Genomic DNA, 20,438 nt, shown 5'->3' with positions numbered 1-20,438 from the left:
TGTTCTGAAGGAACAGGAACAAAGACAGGTGATTAATTTGTAATTCACTTAGCAGATAAATATCATCACATGTATTTGCCCAGTGGCTGTAAAACACTGGCCTTCATTTCCAGTGGCAATTGATAGGAATATAGATGTTGGGTCACAATGACTGATGTTTTCAGTGCTGTTACTAGCTTCTGCTCTGGTAGCAGAGCTCAGCCCTGCCAGCTTGCAGTCATAAAACATCCATCCACACCTTAGTGATGCGTTTACGGAGAACTTCACAGTTTACTCTGGACACTCGCACGTACTGCTTCATCTGATTCCATCCTAACCCTGGGAAGTACACATGCTGTCATTATCAGAACAGTTTACATATAAAGAAAACACAGGTGAAGGGGTTGAATGACTTACCAGGGTGACACAGACAGGGCCTCTGACTCTAAACCCTGTTCCATCCCTATACTACGTCAAGCAGCCTTTCTCATTTCGGAGGCTGTGATGTGTGCTTCACAAACTATATTGTCCTATCTGGAGCTGCCGGTTTCCAGGACACCCGCATGAGGAGTCCCAGCCTGATGGTGCTGCCTGCGACTGGCAGGTGCCAGGGAAGAGCTAATGCAGTCATTCTTCCCTCTTTCCCTCACACCCCAGAAGGGAAATGCCCCAGGACTCCCTTTCCTTATGTTCAGGAGAGCTTGAACAAATGAGCTCCTATTCTCTCCGGCATTTACAGAAATGAAGAACCAGAAGCAGAAGATCCCTGGGCTGTCATTTGGAGTTGCCATAAACCAGAAATTTCTAAGAACAGTGATGCCTGGGGTGCTGTGCCTGCCCCAGGCCTTATAAATCTATTCCCTGCAGTGTTCAAGGGCTCATTGCCTCCAACCAGACCTACTGTTTGGAATTATCTAGTGAATTATTTATGGTTTACACATTTGACAGAGGCTCATGGCTAAGTTTGAAAACACTCAGTTCCTGGCTTACTGCTGGGTCCTAGAAACATCTGTCTGGAAAACCAAGGCTCAGAAAAGTGAAGTTTCTAAAGGTCCCAGAACTCGGAAACAGCAGCACAGTTTTGAACCACGTGCGTCTGATTCCAAGTTATACTAGCTCCAGAGTGAGGGAGCCATGTGTTTTACTTTGAGAGCAGCAAAGATTTACAGATGGGAGGGTTTGTGGACTGTGTTCTCTCTGGCCCCACTTGGGCACAGAAGGACCTCTGCGAGTAAGGAGGGGAGGGCCAGTTACAGAAGGAAAAGAGAGAGACTGAGCCCCTGGGCCTGCGGCAGGGAGGATAGAAGCTCATCGGGCGTGGGGTGGGGGTTGTGAGCAGTAGAAAGGCCCATGTGCAATGTGCTGACATGAAGTCTTAACCTCTGATCCCAAAGAGGTTCCCAAAGTAGGAACCAGAGGCCAGTTCACGTCCAAGTGGCATGCTCTTGGGTGACATCATTGCTGCTTCTGCCAGAATCACGTTGCTGCAGGATTGTGATGTTCACGGAATTGTTTCTGCTCTCCACCACTTAGAAAAAAAATACAAAAAAGTACATTTCTAAGTGTTTATTTCCTCTCTGTTTTCCTCAGTCTTTTTGTTGGACCATCTGTGAAATGATAAAAGCAGCTTAAAGCTGTATGGAACCTTTGGCAAATACACAATTTGCAAGCATCATGAAGATGGTCAGTCTCAAGTCTCTATTTCAGAGACAAAGAAATAAGGTAGCAAATCACTCACAGCTATAAAATATTAGTAAAGGTGTTCTGAAGCACACAGATGTGGAACACATCTGATAAAGCAGTGCCCTCATCCAGGTGCGATGGCCTTCCCTAGCCTGGGGGCCCTCGTGAAGATTGCTTGCCCATTTGCGACAGTTTGTTTTACCATTTGTTCTGCCAGGATCACATGTTCATGGTAGAGGGAGGGAGCATCCCAAAGAAACGGGACTGCGTGGCTCCAGCTGTAGGTTTGGTGAGAAGGGAGGGGAAGACAGGCAAGTTGCTGAATGAAAAGAAGGGCAGGAAATGTGCAGTGTAACTGCCTTTTATGTCTCTGCAAAGGAGTTAGAAACTAGAGGTGAGACTCTAAGACTGTCTGTACTTAGTAAGATTCTCGAACCCATGAATACATGTAACATCTCCTTAGTTATATTTGTTTCCCTTTGGTTCACTATACCAATAAAGGGGCATTTTCATTAAAACCTTTAAGACAAAAAAGAGGTCATGTTCTTTTCTTTAGACAAGAACTACTTGAGTGGCAAGCAGTGTGAGGCGACCAGGAAGACAGCATCTTTCTGCAAAGAGGCCGAGGCCAGAAGAGGCTAGAGACAAGAACAGCAGAGCACAAACAGCAACAGCGGTGGGGAGGCCCCGTGGGGACCACCCCAGTCACAGATGCAGTTGTGACTGTCGTTTTCTTCTGGCTCTCATCTCATCTGAGCCCTCCACCACAGCCAGCACTGATGAAGTCACACTGAGGGGGCAAAGATAAGAGAACAGGACCCTCCAGTGGGTCCTGGGTCACAGAATTATCAGTCATCATTCCTGATATCTCCCTTGCTGTTAGTGTATCCATTTGCTTTGGGAGAAGACAAGAATTGAGAAATGCCCAGGAGTGCAAAGAGCCGTGCATGGAGTTCTCCTATGAATGTCCTGTGTTATATTACATGTAATAATTAATTTTGATTTTCAACATTTTCTTGTAACTGCAGAGGTTAATAGCTATTAACAGAGATATAATATCACAATATTAAAAATGTCAAGTCTTTAAGATGAAGGTTGTATGACACACAACCTGTTTCTGTGAGATTCGGTATTGGAAGTTACTGATTAAATTGCCATTGTCTTTTATTAGGAACTTGCTGAGTGGAAGCACTGTTTTTCAGTTCTGCATAGGTCTGCAGACCTCTGATAGAGACACCATTGGAAATTATATTGGATGGTTACAGGCGAACTCTCAAACATTTTATCTGCTGAAACAAACCAAAGCCATTTTCTGATGTGCTTTCTTTTCTCTGCCTTATCCTTTCTCTCCAGGCAGCTTCATCAGCCCTGAGCAGTCTGGGCCACGTGTACACAGCCATTGGAGATTACCCCAATGCACTGGCCAGTCACAAACAGTGTGTTCTTCTCGCCAAGCAATCCAAAGATGAGCTTTCTGAAGCCCGAGAACTCGGCAACATGGGAGCTGTGTATATTGCCATGGGTGACTTTGAGAATGCTGTGCAGTGCCACGAGCAGCATCTGAAGATAGCCAAGGACCTGGGGAACAAGCGAGAAGAAGCCCGGGCCTACAGCAATCTGGGCAGTGCCTATCACTACAGGAGGAACTTTGACAAGGCCATGTCTTACCACAATTATGTGCTGGAGCTGGCGCAGGAGCTGATGGAGAAGGCCATTGAGATGCGGGCCTACGCTGGCCTGGGCCACGCTGCCAGGTGCATGCAGGATTTGGAGAGGGCCAAACAGTACCACGAGCAGCAGCTGGGCATTGCTGAGGATCTCAAGGACCGGGCTGCAGAGGGGCGAGCATCTTCCAATCTGGGTAAGTACAGGCTTCCTTGCGGGACCAGGGTCAGGGCCATGGACTGGAAGTTGCTGGAGTGACCCGCTATCTTTGACAGGAATCTGTGTGTTTATTTTCAGTAGTCCTCCTTGCTTGTGTTATATTTTTCCTTCAGATATATTTCCTTGGAGCCTGCCTGCTCTAAATCACAGGATCCTTTCTGTCATCCCAGCGCTGTGAGCGTTAGAATGCTGAAATACTGGAAAAACAAAACACCCCAACCTTTTAATCTTTCTAGAGAGAAGAGCGAGCAAATTTATCTAATTAGAGAGAAGGGGAATGAAATGCAGATATAAAGCTATGTTTGGTTTAAATGAAAGGGAAGCTGCTAGGAAGTCATCAATGGAAAGGAATTTGAGAGGATTTTTGTTTAGAGAGATTTCTTTACTTGGTGACTTTCACACGAAGGAAATGTATTTTTTCCTCTCCATGTGTGTATATTCACAAATGATACTTACAGTATTAGTATAAATGTATAATTTTTTTTTTTTTTGAAAAATTTAAGTAAGAAATTTGCAGTGTGTTTTGATACACACACTGGGTTGGGCACAAGGTTTGTTTGGGTTTTTCCATAAGATGTTATGAATGAATGAATAAGATGAAGGAATTTTTTAGCCACTCTAATACTTGGTTACAGTTAAGACCTTTATATATTTGGATGAATTTATAAGGAATGGTAAGAGGTGATAAGTATTAGTGTCTGGCTACTTCTTAGAAGATATTGGTAGCTTTTCTCTGTACCCAAGCAGATGTGGGTACATAATGAACCAAGAGAACAGATGTGTTCAGAGGTATATGCTGAAGTCATCCTTGAGCCTGGAGCCTATGGTTTGTGCCGCAGGAACTCAGGGTGGGAGAGGACAAGGAGACAGTGAACTTGTTGGCACTAGCGTATGCTTAGCAGATAGTGGCAATGCAGTATAGAACTCAGTCCCCTTTGCTTATGTGACCTACAAAACCCTACTTCTCTTCATATAATTTTAGCACTACTTCTTCTTCCCCTCTGCCTCCACTTACTGTAACCATACGTTTCATTAATATGGTTGTTAGAATAAGTCTGACAAATCCCTGAAGATGACACTGAAGATGAGATCAGAATGAGAACCTGGAGAGTCTGATAAAAACTGTAGAAATAAGTTCTTGGTATTATATATTCATTCAACAGATTTCAGGTATTTATTGAATCATTACTGTGTGCTGAATCCTGAAATAATTGCCTCAAGTGATAGAGAAGTTTGAAAAAAAAAATCCTTGCCCTCTAAGAACTTGTAATTTAGTTGGTAAAATAAGACTAATCCATAGGGCAACAGTGGACTCCCTGCAAAGCAGAGTTAATGATGTTGTGTTGCCATGAAATTCCCAGAAGGGAATCCCTGAGGAGTGGGAATAGTCTGGAAGGCTTCTTGGAGGGCATGGCACCCAGGTGAACCTTGAAGAATAGCTGAGATTTGGCCAGAAATGGGATGGCATTGATGACAAGGGGAATGTGATACAAGGAACTTGATACGATAGGTTGGCCTGTCTGAGGGACAGTGGCATGATTAGCCTTCAGGAATGTGCTAGAGGATGGTATATGAAAAGTAGGCAAGGAACTGCTAGTGAACAGGAGCTCCTGAAGATTTTGAAATGTAGGAGGGAGAACACTGACTAGATGTTTCAAGAAGACAAGTTGAGCAGTGGCATGTAGGAGAGGCTGGAGGGCTTGGAACCTGGAGTGTAGAAGGCTGTGCCTGTTGGATAGTTCATCTTGTGTCAGGAATCAATCATTTTGATTAGTTGTATTTTCCAAAGACTTTGTTCATATAAATTGTTGGATGTATTGGCATAAAGTTGTTTGTAATACTTCTCTATTTTCCTTTTAATGCTGGTAGGATATGCCCTGTTTCATTTCTGTTATTGGTAGTTTGTATTCTATACCTGTACAACAGCCCCCTCACCCTTTTATAGATTATTCTAACTAGAGATTTATCCATTTTCTTGATCTTTTTAAAGAACCAACTTTTGTTGTTAATTTTTTTTCTATCGCTCATCTTATTTTTTAATTTCATTTTTTTGGTTTTGTTTTTAGCATTTTCTTTCTGCCACTTTCTTTGGGTCCTCTTTCTAGCCTCTCAAGGTTGTAATTTAGGTCATTGATTTTAGACCTTTCTTATTTCTAATACAAGCATTAAAACATATAAAATTTCCTCTAATCACTGATTTAGCTGCATCCAATAATTTTTGATATGTTTTTGCTTTCATTGGGTTTAAATTATTTTCCAAAATATTTTGTGATTTCCCTTTAAACCCTGTGCTGTTTAGAAGTACCATTTAAAACATTTGGGATTTTCCTACTTTATTGTTATCAAATTCTAGTTTAATTCCATTGTAGTCAGAGAACATACTTTGTAGTGTTGCAGTGGGTGTCTCTGCAGGGGCTGTTTTGGTCAGGGTAGTTGATGGTTATATATTGTTAGCATCCACTGTCTGGCATGGCCAATGCCCTCAGGTAAACAAAGACTCTTAGACTGGGCAGTCTAAGGGCTTATAGAGTGCTTCTGAGAGCCAAGGGTACAGTCTGGACCTCTCTGGGCAAGGTTAATTATTTACTGCGTAAGTGCATATTAAAATTTAGATATAATAATTTTTAGCTCTAGAATTTCCATTTGGTTCACTTAATTAATATTTCAGTTTTCCTAAGATTTATGTGTTTATTCATTACGTGTATATTTTCCTTCTCATAGGCAGCCCTAGTTATTACAAAGGCTTATAAAATCTTGCTTCTAGTTCCGTGTGGATCATCTCAGAGTTACGCCCCTTTGATTGCCTGCTGTTGTCATTATTTTTTGATAGCTTGACTGAGGTATAAGTCACATAGCAGACTATTTATCCCTTTAAGGTGTGTGATTCAGTGGTTTGTAGTGTAGTCACAGAGTTGTGCATTGATTGCCTTTTGTTTCGAGTTTTTAGTCACATTTTAATGTACTTTTTGATATGGAATTATATCCAACATTGTCAGTGATACTTTAGAAAGACTCTGGATTCTGATATAGTTTTCTTAGCAGTATTGACTTTTGTTGTTGTTTTACCAGTTAACTTAATTCAAACTCCAGATTCTGTCTTCCCTGTGATTTCAGGCAGCTGAAATCTCTGTTCAGTCTTTCAGCTTTCATGGAGCTGCTTAGGTCCCAGGTGCTCAGACAGTAAAGAATCTACCTACAAGACAGGAGACCTGGGTTTGATCCCTGGGCTGGGAAGATCCCCTGTGAAGGGAATGGCGACACTCTAGTATTCTTGCCTGGAGAATTCCATGGACAGAGAAGTCTGGCGGGCTCCAGTCCATACAGGTCACAAAGAGTCGGACATGACTGAGTGACTAACACACACACACATGCGTATTTCATGAGTTAAACAGATATTTGTGTAGAATTTATACTCAGAATTCAAGGCTCCCCACTGTGACTCTCTCTGGGATTTTGCCTTTGTGCTTTCAAACCAGAAAGATGGTGTATATATACTTGAGTTTTAGTCTCACCACATAGCTCTGGTGGGGTTTGCCCTCTGGTCCCTGCCACCACAAAATGCCCTCTGGCAATTCAAAAATGGGAAATTGACCTAATGCCATTCCCTTCTGCAAAGAGTCAACTCCAACCTTGCTAACAATTTCTCATTGCTTTTGGTTGCACACCAATGTTTTTAGGTAAGTTCCTTCCCCTTCCCTCTCTGTACGAGCCCCCTGCCCCTTCCACACCAACCCTCCTGTCCCCTGTCAGACTCTAACTGTTATCTGTAGGTGGGTGTGTCTGATAGGAGCTGCTCCTCCATTACTGGAAGTGGAACTCCTCCTATCTGTTTTGTTATTGTTCAGTTGCTCAGTCATGTCCAACTCTTTGCGACCCCATGGACTGCAGCACACTAGGCTTCCATTCCTTCACTATCTCCCAGAGTTTGCTGAAACTTAAATCCATTGAGTCAGTGATGCCATCTAACCATCTTGTCCTCTATCATCCCCTTCTCCTGCCCTCAATTTTTCCCAGTGTCAGGGTCTTTTCCAATGAGTTGGCTCTTCCCGTCAGGTGACCAAAGTATTGGAGCTTCAGCTTCAACATCAGTCCTTCCAGTGAATATTCAGGGTTGATTTCCTTTATGATGGACTCATTTTTGGTGGGGGTTTAGTCCCTAAAGTCATGTCCGACTCTTGCGACTCCATGGACTGTAGCCTGCCAGACTCCTAGCCCACTACAATTTGATATGTACCTTTTGTACCCTGAAAAAGATCAATGGTGATTTCCTGCTGGCTCAGTTGAAAGATCTCTTGATCTCACCTCTAAATTTCCCTAATCAGTACACAACATTTGGCAGGCTTTACTCTTTCATAAAATTCTCTCCTCCTTCAGTTTCTGGGAAGCACCACTGTCCTGATTTTCTTCTTGGCTGCTCTTTCTGTACCATCTTCATTGGCTTTTCTTTAAGAGGGGGAAAAAAAAAGAAAAGTTACAAAAGTGGTACTTACTTTTGTTAAAAATTCTTACACTATGAAAGGGTATAAAGTAGAAAAAAGCAGTGCACCCCCTTACATTCTTTCTTCTGTCACACTCTTCAGAGCTAACTACTGTTAGCAATTTGGTGAGACTCGTTCCAAACCTTTTTATTATGCACGTAAACACACAGTAGTACAATCATATATGTAAATATGCACACGTGTGTACAGGTTGTTCCTTTTTTAAAAACTTGGATCATAATGTATATCCTTTTCAGCCACCTGCTTTTTTTAGCCCACTTTCCCTCTTGGGCTTCCCTCTGTGTCATTATTCAGATTCCCTACTTTATTTTTAATGGCCCTTTTCCATTGTATTGCCATGTGTTAAATGTGGGAGTTCTTATATTTTGTTCCTGATTCTTTCCCCTTCTTTGTATCTTGCTCTCTATCATTTATGCCACCACACCTTCAGCTGCTGCTTCAGCACACATTGTTTCTAAACTTGTTTTCACCAGGTCTGACCTGCTGCCTGAGATTGTTTTCACATCTTCAGCTGCCTAGTGGATGCTTCGTCTGATTTTCATGCTGATCTGACTAAGTTTGTGAGTCCAAATGGGAAATATCTTTTTCCTAAATTAGCTGCTTCTCCTAGCTTTTTTATTCTGTTGATTACAGCCCCATTCTTCTAGTCATCTCTATTAATTTTCTATTGCTGTTGTAACATGTTGCCACAAGCTTAGTGGTTTCAGACAACACAAATGGTTTCTCTTGCAGTGCTGGAGATAGGAGACTGAAATCAATTTCACCAGGCTGAGGTCAGTGTTAGCAAGCCTGGTTTCTTGGCTCTAGGGAACAATCAGCTTCTGGTGGCTGCCTGTGTTTGTTGGCTGGTGGCCTCTTCCTCCAGTTCCAGGGTGTGCCATTCCAGTCTCTGCCTCTGAGTCATCATATTACCTTCTCTTCCCACCCAACTCCTCTTGTATCCCTCTTTAAAAAAGGCTATTGTGTTTACATCAAGCCCACTTGAGTAATCCAGAATATTCTTTTCAAGATCCACAACTTAATCATACCTCCAAAATCCCCTTTGTCATGTAAAGTAATATCCACAGCTTCCTGGGATTAGAATGCAGACATTAGGGAGGGAGGGGTTTGTCATTCAGCTTGGTCATACCATCCTGACTTAGAAATCTAAAGTCATCATTGATTTCTTACCCCACCCCACCCCCTTTTTTTCAGTTGACACTCAGTCTAGCAGTTGTCAAATAAATATTCTCACTAAAGTGTTTTATTTTTCTTGCTCCTTTCCTGGTTGCCCAGTCTGTTGCAATAACCAACTAGTTGGGTTTTCCTCACTACCATCCCCTCCCTCCCATGTGTCCTCCATCCCACATGTCAAGAGTAGACCACCCTTCCTAAACTGTACCTCAAAATGGGGCCTATCATGGTTTCCATTTTTAAATTCTGCTGCTCCTCTGTCCATATTCTTTACCTAAAACTGCTTTTCCATCTTCTCTAATCAAGCCCCGCTGGCTGTCCTTTCTTGCTTTAATGTATTTTCTCAAGCTATTTCTTCCAGTTAGAAGAACTTCTGTGTCTCTATTTTGCTTGTCTAAGGTTTGCTCATCTTTTTAGTATTATCCCAGACACCATTCATTTCTTGAAGCCCTCTCTTGATAACAAGAAAAGTTATTTACCTTGTCTGAGTCCTGAGTCTACTTTAAAAATTTCTCTTATTCTGTTTCTATTCAATCATAAAATATGGTTATTTGTATACTTGTATAGTTACCTCCACTGGATTAAAACGTGATAGATGTGTGAACGAACAGCATTCAACTCCATGGTCGCTGTATCTTTGAGTATAACTGTTTAGACATAATGAGAACTCAGTAAGTGTTTATATGATTAGATTGGATGAGTCAAAGCTCATGCCAAGATGTTGTGCCTTGGTGGGATTGGAAGAATAGTGGTGCCTTTGGAAAGAAACAGGAAAGCTGAGAGGCGGAACTTGCCAACACCTGTTCCTTATCAAACGTGGTATGTTTGTTTTGGACATGCCCAGTATGTGTTTCTCTCGATGTAACATGAACAAATAGAACTAGAAACAAGTATTAAGATGGCATCATCCTAATGACACCTATAAGGTAAGAGAGGAAAGCCAGTCAGGGAGCCTGAGTCAGGATCACAGAGGGTGGAGGTGATCCAGGTAGAGTTCAGGGAGAGGAGAACCTCAGCATGTGGAAGGCATATCACTTGTATCAGAGAAGCCAAGGAGAATGAGATTTGAGTCACTAAGAAGGATTTTTGACCTTAGAGGCTTTCTGTGCATGTCTGAGGGAGAAGCCAATAGAACTTACGGAGATGGAAAAAAAGAGAAGGTGGAGATGATGAGAAATCTTTGCCCTTTGGTGGTCAGCATGTACCAATGTTTACCATCCACCTTGTAGTTGATTTAAAATAAAGCAAATAGAAATGATTTAGACTCTTTAGGTTTCTTATGAACAACAAAGAATCACTTAGGTGTTTTCTAAGTATGTCTTAATTGTGAAAATAACGCTAATGTAAATTTTGCCTGAAAAAATGTTCATCTTGTCTTTTTTATGCTCAAAACAACAGTAGTTGCGTGATCTTATTTCTGTAGCGTCTGGTTTTTTGGTAACCTTCTTTATGGTTCTTATTTTGGCAGTTTGGAGTCAAATCTGCTAGGCTGCAAAGTATGTCACTTGAGTCAGGACTCAATTCAAGTCCTCTTTCTCTGATCGTCCCAGATCTTCTCACTCACGGGGGAGGGGGAGGCAGGCAGGCAGCAGTGCTTCTCGTTTTACTTTGAGATAAGCTGCAGTTAGGGAAGTGAGAAGGGGGCGCATTAGAAAGGTGGCTTCTCCCTCCCGTCCTTCCTTTTTTCTTTTTCTTCCTTTCTCTCTCTGGATGAAGGTGACCACTTCGCTTGCCACGATGCCCCTGAAACACATACAGAAGTGAACGTATTTCAGAAACTACTTCCCATGCACAACAGTGTCAGAGCTGGTTCTGTTTCTAGTATTGGGTCAGACATGAGAAATGAAAAGTATTTTTCAACAGGGCCTAGGGTGAAATAACTAATTATCTATGGAAAATAATTAAAAAATTTTAAATATCTGTGCCTTTTGAGTAAAAAAGATGTTTGATATCTGGAAAGTAGCCTATTTGGGAAAGAAAGGGAAATGGGAGTTGTTTTATTTTATATTGGAATTATTTTATTTTATATTGGGATATAGTTGATTAACAATGTCTTAGTGTCAGGTGTACAGCAGTGATTCAGTTATGTGAGTGCATGCATCTATTCTTTTTCAGGTTCTTTTCCCATTTAGGTTATTATAAAATGTTTAGCAGAGTTCCTTGTGCTATACAGTAGGACCTTGTTGGTTATCTGTTTTAAATATAGCAGTGTGGGACTAATGTTCATTAATTCATTTGCTCACTTAATCATTTATTCTTTTGCACAACAGATATTTATCGAACATTAGTTATGTGACAGGCACTGTGCTATCTTTTATGAATAAAGCTGGCATAGTTCCTGTCCTCATAGAGCTTATGGTTTTTCATTTACCAAGCTTATATTGAGATCTGTTCTGTGTCACATATTTATATTCATTTTCATATTTAATCATCTCCACAAACCTATGAGGTCAAGAGTATTAATTAATTTTACATATGAGAAAATCACAGCCCAGATAGATTTAAAAATTTCTTTATCTATTTGGTTTCAAGAGACCTGTAGCATAAAAGATTTAGTAAGATCTCATAAAATGACGTGGCTTCTTTTTTCCCCATGTTTTCAAACCAACGTGGGAGTCATGTGTTTTGGTAAAAGTTTGGTAGCTATCCTGGTGGGTATACGCACAGTACAGCAAGATAATAGTCACCAAAAGCGGGACTCACAGCTGTTCTAATTCTAGAATTTAAGAAATATCATCTGAATAACTTTTATAAAAATTATGTTTACAAACTCTGACAATTTGAATCAAAAAATTCTAAATTCCCATAGGAAGATGGAACGGTATTACATGTTGTATACATAACAAACACACATTGTACCTTAATTATATCATATTCCTGATTACATTTTATGAATTAAGTAATTACTGTGAACACGTGTAAAACACAATATCTTGAAAAATCTTGTAATATGTTTCTTTTGTAAGAGAAAAAAATTCTGTCATATGGCAGTCACTCTCTTTTACCTATTTTTCACATTTCAATTTTTATATGTTGGGTTTTCTTTAGGCAGAGAGAGGTCTAACTTTACAAGTAAAATGTTAGTAATTGTAGATAGTAATTAATTTACACTCATTGGGTATTTATCTTTGAAAATCCACAGTATGATTTATGAGACTGCTTTCAAAATAGCCACTTAAGATACTAAGATACTGAAGGGTCCATAAGACCTCACAAAGAAGTTCTTGCTACAGCAATGTAATTCCATAACATTTGTGTTTTATGAAGTAGATTGGTATTTATGAGGTATACTATGAGGTAAATTGTTATTATTCCTTTTCACTGATGAGGTTCCAGAGATTAACGAATGTCTGTAATTCACCAAAGGTTGCAGAGTTGAGTCTAGACTTCCAGTCTCTGATTCCTGTCCTCTGATCCTTCCATGAGGGAGCATTCCCCCTGGAATGGTGGGTGGATTCCAGAGGGAGCCATGCTGAGGTTACTTAGCCTAGGGCGAAAAGCCACACCCACCCTCCATCCAGAGGAAGATGAGAAAAGGAGTACACTGGAGGGCTCTCGGCCACCATGAGCACCGGTCCCAGCCTGTGCTCCCCGGGAAGGACAGGCACCATCAGGGGGGAGCAGGCCTCTCTCCTCTTTCCCTGGAGGGTCTATTTTCTGTTGATTACTCGCCCTGAACTAGATACTTTGCGTATGTTATTTCATGTCATCTTCACTGCAGAGCCTTGTGGTAGGCATAGAAGTAGAGGTACTGGCCCAGGATCGTACGGTTAATAAGCAGCAGAGGCAAGCTTCAAACCCAGGTTTACCTGCTGTCTTCTGCGACAGCTCACAGCCTCCTCTGAACCCCATGCACTTAATTGAACCGTTAGTTCTTACTTTAGACTCATAGAAGAGACTACACAGATTGTCAAAGTCTAGTTAAGATCCATGCTGTAGGAAGCCAAACCACACACCTCTGCTTTCCTTTCAAAACAGTTCCTGTTCAGGTCATGAAAAGGGGAAAAATGTGTCCCACAGCCTGAAACAGATTTTTCTAGACATCTAAAAAAAAAGTAACAAGAAAGTGCTTTCCCTGTTTGAAAGGAGAAATGAAAAATAGAGAGCGTCAACCAGAGCAGGAGGTTTTTCTGATCAAGCACCGGAGGACTCACAGAAAATGATTCAGGCCCTCATTATGGTGGTGACATGCACATCCTGTGCTGCGCCCCACACCTATCAGTACCTAATAAATATTAATAATATTTATTCTCTCCTTTAGGTCAAGATTTGTCACCCTGCTTGTCTAGACATTGCCATTTAAAGGGAGCTGTGATTTGCTTACAGATACAGCACGTCTGTAAACATGTGAGTGGCGACGGACAGGGCAGTAAATCTTGGTCAGCGCTGCACTTTGGAGGGTTGCAGCAGAGGCTGCAAAACTGTTGTTGGAATAATGAAGTGGATGCTTGCTGCCAGGTCCCAGGGTTCTGTCTCCAGCAGGCAGAGTCTAGCAGTAAATTAGCTTATGTTTCAGCTTGGCAGTTGGCACTTGGTTCATTTGTAGATGCTAATTGTAATCTGATGTTATCAGCAGCAGGTAATTGAAATGGTCTTGATGAATTACTTAATTTCTTTTAATAGCTGAGTCTTCAAGAACTGAATAAAGAAGATAAGGTGATCAGGAGGAAAATACAACAGCTCCATCTTTCTAATTAGTGCTTAGAGGTTTTTTCTTCTTTACACAAATGATTATGAACATGTGAGGCTGAATAGGTTTATGTGTCAAAAGCCCCCATGGGGGCATTTCCCATTAGGCAGCCTAGTCCTGAGCATTGATAACACTTCTGTTAGGACTTCAGAAGGGAACATTTGAGTGATCACTTTGGAGAACATTGATTTCTGAACACAATTTCGTTTTCCCAGACTTAGGTGGGCACTGCCTTCTGGGGGTATTGCCACTTTGGCATTCACTGAGCCTTCAGCCCTTCTTTCATGGCTGTTCTGTGTGAGCAGTGCTGCCTGGCACTATGCTGTGAGCAGGGGAGCCTCACAATGAGGTTTAGTCTCTGGCTTCTGCCACCCACACCTGGCGCTGGCACACCTGCCCGTCCCTGAGTCTTTCCATCTGTAGCAGCTCCTGTGTAGCCATTTGCTTTGCCAGCAATGGTGGGTGCAGATGTGACCCCAGGTCCTGCCATCTGTGCTGGACACTGCCTGTTGGACCTGTGCCACATGACTGTAGTGGGCTTTGCAGGGTATTTCTTGTAGAAACATTTGGCTGTTTTAGTCTCATGTTCATTCTTTAAGGAATCCATCTGTTTTGAGGTCAGTCTGGAGGAATTTACTTTTTGATTAATTTTTTGAGAAAATCAAAATAACAGTGGAAAAAGTTGAACATTTGAACTGGGTCTCTTAGCTAGACATTCAGATCACGTCTGTGGTTCTTCTTCATGGTGAGTTCCTGTTACAGGTGAAGATTCCAGGTCTCTAAGTTGCCAATACGATATTGGCAGTATTGCCTTCGATGGTTTATGCATTGCAGAGATACTGGTACTGTTCTACTTCTTGATCTGGGGTGGTAGTTACATGGCTGTGCTCACTTTTGAAAATTTGTTCAAATGTATGCTTAAAATTTCATACCTTTATGACTGTATATTATACTTTAATTAAAGGTTTACTTTTAAAACACATTGCTGTCTGTGGGCAGAGTAGAATTGGAATGTTATGCCTTTCTTGATCCTAATCCATGACCATGGCCTTCACCACCATACACCAAATCCCCAAACCCAGACCTCACTTCCATCTGAGACATCTGTCTATTCCTGCTCCCTAGACAGCTCCATCTGCCCCAAACAGGCCTCTGTCTTAAGTCTGTGACTTCATGAGTTGACTCTGGGTGGGCTCTTGGATGGGAGCAGAAGGACCAGCCCATGATTAGAAGCTTGAAATGTGCAGCCTTGACCTCCCCATCCTCCAAAGCTAGGAGAGGAACTAGAAATGGAGTTTTTAATAATAACTGATCACGCCTATATGAGAAAGCCTATAAAATCCTAATAGTAATCTGATATACATCATGAGAAACGCTGGGCTGGAAGAAGCACAAGCTGGAATCAAGATTGCCGGGAGAAATACCAATAACCTCACATATGCAGATGACACCACCCTTATGGCAGAAAGTGAAGAGGAACTCAAAAGCCTCTTGATGAAAGTGAAAGTGGAGAGTGAAAAAGTTGGCTTAAAGCTCAACATTCAGAAAAGGAAGATCATGGCATCTGGTCCCATCACTTCATGGCAAATAGATGGGGAAACAGTGGAAACAGTGTCAGGCTTTATTTTTTTGGGCTCCAAAATCACTGCAGATGGTGACTGCGGCCATGAAATTAAAAGACACTTACTCCTTGGAAGGAAAGTTATGACCAACCTAGATAGCATATTAAAAAGCAGAGATATTACTTTGCCAACAAAGGTCCGTCTAGTCAAGGCTATGGTTTTTCCAGTGGTCATGTATGGATGTGAGAGTTGGACTGTGAAGAAAGCTGAGCGCCAAAGAATTGATGCTTTTGAACTGTGGTGTTGGAGAAGACTTGAGAGTCCCTTGGACTGCAAGGAGGTCCAACCTGTCCATCCTAAAGGAGATCAGTCCTGGGTGTTCATTGGAAGGACTGATGCTAAAGCTGAAATTCCAGTACTTTGGCCATCTCATGCGAAGAGTTGACTCATTGGAAAAGACCCTGATGCTGGGAGGGATTGGGGGCAGGAGGAGAAAGGGACAACAGAAGATGAGATGGCTGGATGGCATCACCGACTCGATGGACATGAGTTTGAATGAACTCCGGGAGTTGGTGATGGACAGGGAGGCCTAGTGTGCTGCGTGCGATTCATGGGGTCGCAAAGAGTCGGACATGACTGAGCAACTGAACTGAACTGAATCTGATATAGGGGGTTCAAAGAGCTTTCATGTTGGGGAACACACCCACACCAGAAGGGTGATGCACCCCAACTCCACGGAGACTCCTCTGGAGAAGCTCCTGCGCTCAGGACCCTCCTAAGTTTGGCCCTGTATATCTCTTCGTCTGTCTGTTCAGCTGTATCCTTTATCATGCCCTTTAATAAACTGGTGTTTGTGTTTCCCTGAGTTCTGTGAGCTTCTCTAGCCAATAGTCAACCCTGAGGAGGAGGTTGTAGGAACCTCCTGTGTATAGCCTGTTGGTCAGAAGCACAGAGGTTGAGACTGGTATCTGAAGTGGGAGTGGGGGTGGTCTTGTGAGATTGAGCCCCTACCTGTGGGATCTGATGCCAGCTCCTGGTAGACAGGGTCAGAATTGAGTTGAATCCTAGGACACCCAGCTGGTGTCTAAGACTCACTTGTTACCTGGGGACATCCCCTAACACCACGCTTGATGACCAGCAGTGTTGGAATGAAATGTTCTGTGCAAGTGTACAGGAGACTTGGGGAGAGAGACAGTGGGAAGAACTGTTTTTTTCTTAGACAGGAAGGCAAACACTGAGACTTTTTTCATTTACACCTAGCATATATATTTTTCAATAACCCTAAACATTCAGAAAGTATTTCTTGAGCACCTACTACGTGCCAGAAACTGTTGCCAGTGGCTGTGTGGTAGATAAAACAAGCATTTTAAGTGCTTAAAGGAGGACTACTGAGAGACTTCAGAAATTATTATATGGGGTGCAATTTTAATTGAGGTAGGGGGTGCCAGAAAACTCTTCCCTAAGGAACTGGCCCCAGTTGGTGTTTCTAATGCTGTTTTCTGCCACCCTACCCCTCACTCACTCCTCCAAACCTCTGCACTCGGTCTTTCCTTTACAGTTTTCCTCATGCCATTTCTTCTGCCCTGAGTAGTCCTTCTCCTTATGTCAAGGCTTTGAAGTCTTGCTTATTCATTCAGACTTCAGTCAAATGTCATATTACCTTAAGCCTCTCAGACTCTTCCAGGAAATTTAGTGTTCATCTGTGATCTAACGTTTTGTATATGGCACTTGTTAAGCATAATTATTTACCAACTAAATCATAAATGCCAAGAATGGACAGGATAGGTTTCTTAGCTTTTTTTTGTGGTCTTATTCCCTATTAGCTAGTAAGTGGCCACACCAAATATGTATCTTGAATAGATACGGATGACAAGAGCCAAGCACTGTGGGAAATTCCAGGAACTAATTACTGAAGTCTGGGGGTCAAGTGCTTACTGACCTCTTTCATAGCGACTGTGTTCATCCATCGTACCTTGCTGCTTTAAGTCAAAGTATAATTCCCTCTGCTTCTGATCCCATAGCACAGGTGGACTAGTCCTGGGAGCGATGGCAGTTTCTGTACATTTTATACTGGATTTTCAAATTCCCATTGGTGTAAATGATCTCTGAAACGCTCTACTACTTTAAAAAACAGACATTCTTTTATTGTTTCCATGGAAAGACAATGTATATGGAAGCTGGAACTTGATCCTAAGGGCTTTTAAATGAACCAAAACTATAATCAGCTTGAGAAATAGTTAAACCAGCAGGTGGTGATTAGGTTTTATGATACCATTTTAATTTTACTCGTTATAGTCAGTAGGAATACTGAATTGAGCAGATATTTCTTTCTTTTACATAGTCTTTTGCCCTATGATAACTGAGACAGTCTGAGAAGCAGGCAAACTAATAGATTAACCTTTCTGGATTTTTATCCAAGTAGTTTACAAAGCATGGTTAAAATAAGGCCTTTTGTGCAGGTTTGAAGAGCCCTAATATTTATTACTTCTGAACAAGAAAATCACTAAGATATCACACTCTCTCTACTTTTAAGTGTATAACTTTACAGTTTATTCTCCTCTGCACTTATCATCTAGTCTTAGGAAACTAATACTAGTTTCACTTTTTAGGTATTCAAATAACAGGTTCCATAGAGAATATATGAAAGGCCTTTGTGATCTTTTCAGCACACCTGTGAAGTGGCTTAAAAGTCATGATAACAATAAGTCATTTCACTTTTGGAATGCCTCCAGTGTTGCTAACACTTTTTTGGTTGTAGCTTTCTCTGCAGGTTCATTGTTTCATTTTAAAATTCAGAAAGATAGTGCTTATTATTCTCATTTAGAAGTAAAAAAACCTGAAGAACAGAGAGATTAATTTGTTAAAGGTCCCACAGCAAGTGTGTGAGATTTGAGCCCAGAGCTCTCTGGATCTAAAGTCCATGGTCTTTATAATACAGTGTCATGTGGCCTGCCTCTATAGAGTAGCTACAATTGTTTAGGGAAAGGGAGAGCTCTTGCATTTTTAAGTGGCTAGGACCAGTTGACATTTTAACTGGAAAAAAACTGGAAATGAGCATTTTTTAAAAAACCACAGCTTCTTTTCATTCTCATTCACTTATCCCCACTTCGTGCCAGGCACACACAGGTACACCTTCAGACTGACACCAGGCATACATGTGGCTACTCATAGACCACAACCTGAACTCACTTCTGTTTCTCAGCATGAAATCCACAAGAGGCTCAAGTGTTTAAGACTCTCTTCAGCATAATTAGTAATTTCACGGTGCCTTCAAAAAGTAGCTTTCATCGAGAACCATTTTCAGCATGTTGTTCCAGAAATTCTTCTTAAGGCTCTCTCTGACACAGCAGAAAATGCATTTGTTGAATTGGATTAAAGCCGAAATGCAACTTGTAGCTGGTATTGCTGACTCAGCCTGTCCCCATTTGACTTTCAAACAGCTTTGTTAGCTCCTGAATACAGGCTCTCAGTTTTCAAGGGATTTCAAAAAGTAGTCCTTTCTGCCCTCCTTTGAAGAGTTAAGTTACTCTGGGAAGTGAACACTTTCATTTTCAAGTAAAAATTGCATTGGTGCCATTTAGAATGTTTCCAAGAGCAATTAAAAAGTGAAGTAAATGCTTTGTTGTTATCTGTCCATTGTGCTTGTAAAGCAAGCCCTCATCAGAAGGGCCCCAGTGGCAAAAAAAAGTAACAGATTTGTGTTCCTGAGCCAGAATGTGAGAATTGGCCACTTATTTGAAACAACAGCAGTTCTCTGAGTTTCCCTGATTCAAAAGGAAGGTCCCATCAAATCCATTATTTAATACCGAGTAAGACAGAGACAGCTTATACCACGGCCCAGCTGTTGGAGTGCTCTGAAGGGAGGGATAATATGCTCCGTGACTCAGTAAGCAGAAGGTAATGGACTCAAAGTTGTCAAGCCCTGCACAACAAGGGGGGATCTGGAGTTCAACCAGAAATTTCAGACTGTCAACCTTAACAAAACAGATGGTGTTCTTCAGTTCATGGCACCATCCGGCGAGCTGGCATGTCTGCCTTGACAACTCCTGGTACTTCTTAAATGCCTGATGGAGAAAGACATTCTCTTTGTCATCAGTGAGGAACTCATACTACTTTGTGTGTGACAAAGGGAATAAGAAGCACCTATATGCTGAATCTTTCAGTGAACACTTTTATGATCTTTATCCCCTGCTCCCATTCTGAGCTCCAGGGCTGTGGCACTCTGCATAGGAATCCTTTGGGACTGTTCTTTTTCTTTCTCCTGGTGATGTAGAAGCCACTCAGCTCATATGCTGATTTCTCTCCATTTTAATCACTAAGAAGCCCTACTCACAAGTGGCTCCCCTTCTCTGCCAATGTGATGGCTTTTACAGTGTTGTAAAGCTAGGGTGACTATAGAATTTATCACCGAGCCAGTCTAGGATATAGGGTATCGAGTCACCCTATGTCTGGCATACATGTAAAGAACCTGACTGCTGAAATCAGATGTCCTGGCATGGGATCCCAGCTATGCCACTTAATGACTTTGTGACCTTGGACAAGATGTTTAGTTGTCCTCTGCCTCAGTTTCTTCATCTGTGAAATGGGCATCTCCCAAGATGGCTATGAGGACTGAATGAGTTAATATGTGTAAAGTCTTTGGAACAATGCCTAACACATAATATTCAAAATTGTTTTCATCATTGTCATCATCATAACTTTATTTCATGTGTGGGAATATGCTAAAAGACAGATGAAAATGCTACTGAAATACATAGTATTTCATACCCTTCAGAATATTCTGATCTACTATAAGTTGAAGGTGGTTATCAGGGGCCAGCAATCCATGTTGTTCTTTGATCTCTTCATCTATTCCCCCCCCCCCCAACTTTTTGGAGATATAACTGATATTTAACATTGTATAGGTTTAAGGTGGATTGTGTCATTATTTGATACATACATACATTGCAAAATACTTCACCACAGTAA

At 41.6% G+C, this 20,438-nt stretch overlaps 1 protein-coding gene across 14 annotated transcripts in view; it reads left to right on the top strand.

Annotated features, from left to right (window-relative positions):
* Positions 1-20,438, top strand: part of TTC28 (tetratricopeptide repeat domain 28) — a 580,310-nt gene that overhangs the window by 421,874 nt on the left and 137,998 nt on the right. For all 14 annotated transcript variants that reach the window (XM_055549377.1, XM_055549381.1, XM_055549379.1 and 11 more), the window contains one exon: positions 3,016-3,523. In XM_055549377.1, the coding sequence (XP_055405352.1) occupies positions 3,016-3,523 (508 nt within the window). The remainder of the gene's footprint in view (positions 1-3,015; positions 3,524-20,438) is intronic.

This window comes from Bubalus kerabau, chromosome 16 (assembly GCF_029407905.1).
Source record: "Bubalus kerabau isolate K-KA32 ecotype Philippines breed swamp buffalo chromosome 16, PCC_UOA_SB_1v2, whole genome shotgun sequence".
Classification (NCBI taxonomy): domain Eukaryota; kingdom Metazoa; phylum Chordata; class Mammalia; order Artiodactyla; family Bovidae; genus Bubalus; species Bubalus kerabau.
Note: the sequence above shows the minus strand (reverse complement) of the source record. Positions and strands in the feature narration are given on the sequence as shown.